Raw genomic sequence first — 8814 nt, 5'->3', positions numbered from 1 at the left:
TATATATATATATATATATATATATATATATATATCTTGAAACTGGATTCGGATTGGAAGAAAATTTTTAAACGTTTCATTCCGAAAATAGAACTAACTTCCGCTCCGAAGGATCGTTAGAGGCGTAGAGGCGCTTAAGAACGCTTTATCTCGATAGGTTCTTCCGGCTCTCGACAGTCGTGCAAAGAAAAAGGTAATTCTTAATCGTCTCACTGACCTATCTCAAACTCCAGACAAGTGGCAGATACGATTCTTGGAAGAACGTTTTTTCGGAAAGGAAAAATATAGATTATCCATAATCTGGCAACCGATATCGGGATGAAGCAATTCTTTTAAGTAATAATTTTAATAATTTCGATATAATGATTCATTGCTGCGACATAAAGAGTATAATTTCGATGGATACGATTTTTACTTGCGTACGTTAGTTTCGTAGCTAAAAAAAATCTGCAATCCGGTAAATAGTAACTAATTTCGAAATATTCTCGCGATAAAATTTACGGCGATTTCCACGGAACATTTAAGGGAGGAGCTCGCTGGCGGAACTTCTGTTTAGCATCATGGCCATTTAGTGGCATCCCCCGTCAATTTCGCTCGCCTTCTCTTCTCAGAATCCATCCAATTTGCGCGTATGTAACAATGTAGAAATTTCTGCGTTTCGACGTAGCTTTATGATTGGAGGGGCGCGTTGTTTTTGGAACGCGACCGCCAATTCCCATTAGTCGATTCTACGTCTCGTTCGAAAACAGAGACATCCTCCTCCCCCATCCCCTTCTAAAATATTACATTACACTTTCAAATCGGATGGCCAGCGTGTAAATTGAATTCGATTACGAGCCGTTACAAAATCAAAGCTCCACAATCTACTGATTGGAATGCCAGGCAACGAAACGTGTGAAAACACCAGCGATCATTCGCAATAAACTATCGGAGCGGCGCGTCGTTTCAAAAATTTGACAGGTGCAGGTAGGGACGAGTGTTCGATGCGACGAGATGTGTTGTAAAACCAATGCTCGCTACTTTTAAAATATTTAATAAAAAAAAAAAATATTAAATAAAAAATAGTAGAGAAAGAGAGAGAGAGAGAGAGAGAGAGAGAGAGAAAGATGGAGGATTTGAAATTTAATCCATATACGCGATCATCGAATTTTTTTGCAAATTTGATACGATTGAAAAATTCCATAGCTTCTTTTTTTTTTTTTTTTTAAAGAGATAAATCAAATCAAAATGATGAAATACAAAAACGAAAAAAAAAGAACGAAAGAAAGAAGTAAATTGAATCTATTAAATGATCCAGCGTCGTGGTTAATCGCGATTTAGCCAATTGCTCGAAATTACACAGTGTAAAATTAGCAGTGCTCACGCACGGCCTCGAGAGCAGTAAAGGGATACGTACGAGGTTTTAACGCCGCCATCCTAATACTCGGCCGTAAAACCACGATCCCTTTTAAATCCTTCCCCATTCGATGGCGAGCACGATACACAGACAGGGCAACTCGCTCGAACTATAAAATATAAAGCCACGGACGCATCGTTTTACGACGTACAAGCTGCCTCCGTGTCTCCCCGGATCCGGATTCTATTAGGTTTATATCGTGCCCTCCTCGCGATCAAAGAGAGACACGCGTTGGGGATCTCCTTGCCCGAATGAGTATAAGGGGCACGGGAGCTTCTTCCCCGTTACTACTGGAAAATTGCCTTTTTCTGCCGTGTTTAGCAGATAGGAAGTGGGGTCGAGGAAGTTTTAAACGGCGATATGCAGAGGCTTTTGATCGATATCAAAGATTTTCTTCAGTAGTTGAAAATCAGACCAGATGATTCGCCACTATTATTATCATTATTATTAAATCTACCTGTACTTAATCGAAAGGCGCACGATTACGAATTTTAATCTCGTCGAAATTTATCATCCTCTTACACAACCCTCTTAGTCTCGTCTAGTCTCTTCTCGCGCAAATACTATTATATTCTCTTCTTCCTCTGTCCCTTCCTTCCTTTCGTCGATTCCTGCACCACGAGCATCCTCAATCACCGAGCCGAAAATCGTACAATCTTTATTCCTCAATTTTACTCTTCCCCTTCCCCCTTGGAATCCCTCGTTTGGAATCGTTATCGGGGCAGAAGGGAGGCATGAAATCACTGATTGCGGCGGGGCAAGAACGCGTCTGGGACGCGAGACGAGGATGGATGCTCGGGAATAATAAGAATGGGCCGCGGGCCACGCGGAGTCAATGCGGAGCAGCTGCGATCCGCGTAATGAAAGTATGATTGATGATGGAGCCGACGCGCGTCATTAGCTCGACACGAAGAGGCGCGACAAAGAGGATTGGATCCTCTCTCGACAAAATCCTTTCTCCCGTTCCGGAGTTGTTGCAGCCACGGAACGTGTTCTGAATTAGCGGTGCTGCCCTAATACAATTCGAACGAGCTACTCTTCGTTCCTTCCCCTCTTCTTTCCCCGTGGGCTGAGACGGACTGGTAATATTTCCGTATAAAAGAACAATGAGAAATGAGAATGTTCGAGTGGTGATTGGCGAAAGCAGAGGAAATCGGATTTCGTTTGGTGCTCTCGTTAATCGAAACAAGTAAATTGAATTCTCGTTCAAATTAATAGAATTTTATCTGAATGATTAGGAAGAAAAAAGTAATTTATTTTAATAGCATACAAAACAGATGATCCACTAACGATACATACTGCTAGATCTGGTTTAAAAATAAATATAAGATAATATTATGCGCGTTACGCATTAATTACAAAAAAGAAAAGAAAAGAAAAGGAAAAGAAACAAATACTAATACCACGTGAAGCCACGTCTCGAAAATGAAAACTAACGGGAGAAACGATCTCGACAAATCTGATATCTCACGCCATATAGATCATCATTTAGACCGTCGTTATGATTAATGAGCCCCGAAGCGAATACCAGACTCGCAAATTGCGGATACGATCGGCTCGTATATACGAGGACAATTATCGATCCATCGCGTTGGACGGGATGAAACGCGACCTCTCACCTGGCCGGCCGAAAGTCGAAGGAAGAAGGCTGATACGATCGACGGGGGAGCGGGGGAGCATTCGAAAGACGCATTTATCTCGCTTCCGTTCGAGCAAAATCTGCCCAGGGGCCTAATGCTCCGGCTATTAAGCTTTAATGGACTGCTGATCGTCCAGCATCCTGGACCGGGGGGAGGGGTTGAACGATGCCCTCGATGCCGATTCCCGGAGGAATCGAGAAAAATGGACGAGGGACGAGTTTCCTTCTTCAACCTTCTTCGGCCTTCGCGAAAATTCCCCCTCTCCCTCGTGTCTCGAACGAAGCAACGCGAGAGACGCGATCCCACGAAGGGGTGGAGGAGAGAGGGGAATAGGTGTGTTTGTTTGGCCGGGTCTTGGCCAGGTCTCGCGAAATTCACGGCGCGCAAGGCCATCGATTTCAATTCGAGAGAGGCGAATTCCTCTCTCTCTCTCTCTCTCTCTCTCTCTGTCTAGGAGGAAGAGACCGGGAGAAACGGTGGTACAACGGCGAAGGAAAAGGGGTTGCGAAGTGGCCGTGATCAGGATTGACTCGGGATGACAATCTAACCGTACACGAGTTTCCACTTTACTCCCGATACGGGCGGCGACATTTCGGCTCGTTAGCTCCCCTCCTCCCCCCGCTCTTTCTCGCCACGGAATTACCACCACGCTCCGCGTATCCCCCCCATCCTCCCCCTCCTCCCTTAGTGTCGTGATTTGCTAGCGAAACACGCTCTTGGTTTATTCCGGATATTACCGATTTAAGAAATGGATGGAGCTAAGCAAGTAAAAGTCTTGTTAATTTTTGAGCTACGTTTTATCGAAGTTTAAGTTAAATTTATATCGAATAATTTTTGTAACTTTACGATCATTAGAATAACGCAAAAAATCGTTAAAACGTTTAAGTAAAGAATAAGTAAACTTTTCAGCGAGTGAAAAAAAAGCAAATACGAGGATACATATATATACACACACTCCTTAACTCATAATCAGAGATCTTCCCTCTTAAATCACCGGTGAAATCGGCCCGAGAGGGCATCATCGTCCTGGCAAACAATCCGTAACTCGGTGGGTGTTTATGAGGGAGTCGTAAAAATACGAGCTCTCTCCGTATCGAGGACTCTCTCTTCGCGTTTCGTTGAACCAAGCCTCGAAGGCGTCCTCGAGGAAAGGAGGAAACAAAGGAGCGTAACGAGGGAAAGGTGGAAAAAAGACGGCGTTCCCGGGGGTTGATTCGAGGGTGAGAGGCATGTCGACTGGTCGTAAAACCGGGTCTGATCACCGCTACCAATTATCCCGCCGTTATCCGAACGTTATCCGGAACGTTATCCACCTTTTGCCCGGGCGACGGAACGAGCCCTCCCGCCATCATCCGAATCACTAGGCGGACCCTTGAACCCTTGAAGAGCAGAGAGAGAGAGAGGAGAGAGAGACTGTGTTACAAACCCTAACACCGGGGACTAGGTAACCGTTGTTGTCGCCTTTTACTGCAAACGAAGTGATTCTCTCCTCGTAAACGCGACGTCTTTACAGATTACACGGGCCGGAAACCGGAGGCTCCCGTGTTTTTCTTCGCCCCCTTTCGTGTTTCCACGCTTTTTTCCCTCCCGCTTGAACGGCGACGAGGGAGAATTTCCAATGCGCGCGTTGTCCCAGAATATCGTCTCCTTGTGAGAGACAAAAATTGTTCCGAATTTTAATTTTTCTTCTCTCTTTTTCTCTCTCTCTCTCTTTTTGTCCAATTTGAAATCGCAGATTAATCGAAATCGTAGATTAATGATATTTTGTTTAAGGGCGAAATTTAAAATGTTCGAATATAGAAAATTTTGATGATAAAAGATTGGAAGAAACGCGAATGCAGAAAATTTTTTATCTGAAAACAAATATATGCGCAAAAGGAGAAAAAAAAAGAAAAAGAAAAGAAAAAATGAAGGAAAATTTCATATCAATCTTATTCCACCCGATTAAGATTAAGTCTGTTTCTCGAGACAGAAATGACAAAGTGCACGAAACGAATTTCAAAGTCGTATCGTTAACGAGACAGAAAATGGAGAGGTTGAACGAAACGCGCGATTACGATCGACGATAATCGAGTCACGGGGAGGTTATAATTGGCTACCGCCAAAGAAACAAAAACGAGTATACCGTGTATAATATTGGTTCAGATTGTTCGTTTATTGATAAATGATCAAGATGGAGAAGAAACGGCGCTTGAGAAACGGGAGAGATCCCTTCCCCAGCAGCCGAATTACATGATTCGTACGGGCAACACGTCGCGGTCAATTCTTCGTCGGATTACATTACGGAGGGATGAGGGTTCGAATTAACGGGCGACGTGATTGCCAGTTCTCAAATTTGATTCCCTAGCATTTATAAACTAGGGGATCGATCTTATAATCTAACGGGTGATAAATCAATCGTAATAGAGTAATAATCCGAAATGTGAAACTAGAAGAAAATATTATCCAATTATAAGGAGAGAGATACAACGAGCTAAAATTAAGCTAATTAAAAATTTCTAAGAATAAGAAAAACGTTCTAAAAATAAGATAATATCGAAGGGAGAGAACAATTACAAGTTGGCTTATTTTTAATCTATTACCAAACATCTTTATAGCATATTTAATCTACTTTAAGAAACGTATTATTATACTTATTAATATAAACTAGATGGAAAGATATAACTATAAAATAATCTAAAATCTATGCGGATATAAAAAAAAAATTTATCAAATTTATCGAATGCCAAGTTTTCGCGTAAAATCGTTTTTCGTGTAAAAAAATTACAAACTCTTAAAATATTACTAAAAAGCAAGAATATATAAAACCATTGCCATAACAATTTAACAATTATATAAAGATATAAAGGATTAAACGATATGATAAATCGCGTAATAAAGAACAATTATTTGATGAGATAATAAGGTTTAATGGTTGAACCAACGTGTATATCTTGGGTTAATAAGAGGCATCGAATCCTCGACGAGCCCTTATGGGCACGCGTAGGATTCCTTCGTTAGAACGCATCGATCTACGTCAACCGATAAGGACCGGGAGTGTAACCCTCGTGATAAGCCGGATAAACGTATCCGTGATGCATGCCCGGCACAGGTGACATGAAATTATACGCGTCTTCGGTGTTGTATGTGTGTGTGTAAGGGTCTGTTGACAGAATTGGGCTCGTCTTACCGGCTCGATTGCTCTGGTCGATCATAGGCTGGACGATTCTACGCCTCGCGTTGATGAACCTGCAACAGATCAAACGTGGAAATTAGAAATGAATATCGTGATATCGAAGTATTGCTTAATATAATTTTCTCGACATTTGTTGAACAATATCTATATATAATATTTGAAAAGTAAAAAAGTAATAGTAATCGATAATGTTAATGCAATCTTTTTCGAATTTGAAGAAATGATTCTCTAATATATACATTTTCAAATATTAGAATAATTGGAGAAAATATGGAGTAAACGAGAGATGCGGCATTATGGATTAATTCAAGAAGCGTTCCAACGACACGCAAAAATTATCAGATTTAAATACCAGCCCAACCTTTGACTAATACGATTTTTGGTAATGTTCCAAAAACGTGGCGACGCCGACAACAAGAATGGTTAAATCGTACGGAAGCAAGTATCCATTCCAATTATCGTCTGTTCCAAGTTTCCATCATTAATTCCACCCTCCTTGGCTACCGATCCCGATAAGAAAATCAACGTCCCTCGCATTCCAAAACCGCCGCATTTCCCGGCATCTAAATCGAGACGGATCCTAAAAATACCCTCTGGATTTATTATTCCATCGTATATTCGAGTTAGCAATTAACTTAACAAAACGTAGAATAAAATAGGATCGAAATCAGGCTCGAATTGATGCAACGAGAGAGATCAATCTTCGTCTAACATCGGTCATTTAGGATCCCGCCGCTTCGTGGGATCGGCTAGCTTCAACGACAAGAAATCTATTCGGGTAATCAGAGATAACGATAGGCCAGTCAGGTAGGGGAGACGTATCCATGACTCATTATGTAGATCAGTGGATCATGGGCAGCGGGCATTGGCCGATCGGCTCGATAAAGCTCGAAAGCTCGGCCGGCATCCTCGTATACGTACGTCGATGTATCGTTCATCTCAATTTGGCCGAGTTCTGGGCGGGCACCGTCGATATTTCATCGGCGTAAGGTCGGTAATTGTCGGACGTAATTTCCGCCCGAATCGTGTATGTTAATTTGACGAAGTGGCCGAGCGAAATGCACCCTCGAAAAGAGAACTCGTACAGGTGCGCAGGTGTCTCGTACAGAGATCGAACTGTCTTCCAATTCTTCGAAAATCTTTCATTTTTCTTTCCTTTCTTGACGATCATACGTACACGAATACAATCGAAATCGAAGATCTTGAGGATCGTTGAAAGCGTTTTCTTTCACTTTTTAATTTTCTTTATCTTATACAAAGAACAAAAGAATCGTAAGCGATGTATGAAAGAAATTGAAAAAGAAGTTTATAATTATATAATTCTATTTGATCGAAATTTATCGATCCGTAGAGCCTCAAAAAAAAAGGGATCTAATTTAATAGAACTGTAAATAACACGAATACATTCTTCGAGAAACATAGCCATTTCGCGACTTATTATTATATATCTCGAGAGAAAAGAAGGAAGGGAAAAGGAAAGGCGGTGCGTGTTATCGAACGAAGGCGAGGCGAACGTCTAGCGAGATAGGAAGAGGAAGAGCAGGATCCTCGATACGTCATTAGCCACGGTGAAGGAGCTTCCGTGCGAGCGCTTTCCAAACAATAGATCTGCGGTCTATTTCGAGTTTGGTAGTGGTCCAACCAAGTTGTGGAGAGGCGGTTCGAGGTCGGGAGAAAGAAGAGAAACGAAGAAGGAGAGGGTGGGTGAGAAAGGAAGACAGGCGAAAGGGCGTACGTCAGCCAACGTCAGCGTCGCGGCGCCCTAATGGGCGCAGACGCCGGAAGTGATTGGGTTTCTGCTCGACTGACTCGTGAACGCACCCCCTTCTCATCGTAGAAAACCATGGTTCCGATGGGTGAAGAGAGGGAGAGAGAGAGAGGAGAAGAGGGTGGCAGCTGCAACCCCTCTTGTTTCGCGTCGCATCTTTCTTGCGTTCGGTATCACGCCTGGCCGCTTCCTGGCCCCAGAGTCTTATGAATAATAATTATTAAACTCTGCCTCGATGCGCTCGCCCAGTTGCGAATGGCCGAGCCCAACACCTCGAAAGCGGAAGTCCGACCAGAGACTCGAAGTTTAATTAACAGGAACAGGAGAGGAGGGTGGAAGGAGTCGGAATTAAGAGAGTGTAAAAGACTATTTTTAATACTCTGAATATTGAGAAACATCACTGAATTTCAAAAGTGAACGGAATGAAATTATTAACGATTGTGGGATAATTATATATCTGTATTCGATGTTATATGTAATTTCGTGAATACACGAATGCAAATATTTCGCTTTCGACTATTGGAGAAAAATTCATCGACGAAGAAAGGGGGAGAGAAGAAAATCACAAAGCGGACACCCTGTTGAACAAACGAAACGAGTGGACGCACGAAACGCGGATCGTCGATGAAAGAGTATCTCGTGTGCGGAGGTGGTCGGAACGGAGGGCAACGGGTGTGTAAACGCGCGGGAGGGATCGTAACACCGTCTCCCCTCAAAGTCAAGGCCTCGGATATCGTTGGATGAAAGAGTATCCCTGCTTGTATAAACCGAGGGCCCCTTTCCAGCCCCCAAATACTCCTAAACGCCTCTGGTTCCCCTTTGGCGGCGTAGGCAG

At 42.8% G+C, this 8814-nt stretch overlaps 1 protein-coding gene across 1 annotated transcript in view; it reads right to left on the bottom strand.

The window, feature by feature from the left end:
• LOC102672658 (homeobox protein homothorax-like) overlaps positions 1-8814 on the bottom strand; it is a 321785-nt gene that overhangs the window by 16948 nt on the left and 296023 nt on the right. Inside the window, exon 6 of the mRNA XM_031510833.1 lies at positions 6206-6264. Coding sequence (XP_031366693.1) covers positions 6206-6264 — 59 coding nt within the window. The remainder of the gene's footprint in view (positions 1-6205; positions 6265-8814) is intronic.

This window comes from Apis dorsata, unplaced genomic scaffold (assembly GCF_000469605.1).
Source record: "Apis dorsata unplaced genomic scaffold, Apis dorsata 1.3 scaffold_265, whole genome shotgun sequence".
Classification (NCBI taxonomy): Eukaryota; Metazoa; Arthropoda; class Insecta; order Hymenoptera; family Apidae; genus Apis; species Apis dorsata.
Note: the sequence above shows the minus strand (reverse complement) of the source record. Positions and strands in the feature narration are given on the sequence as shown.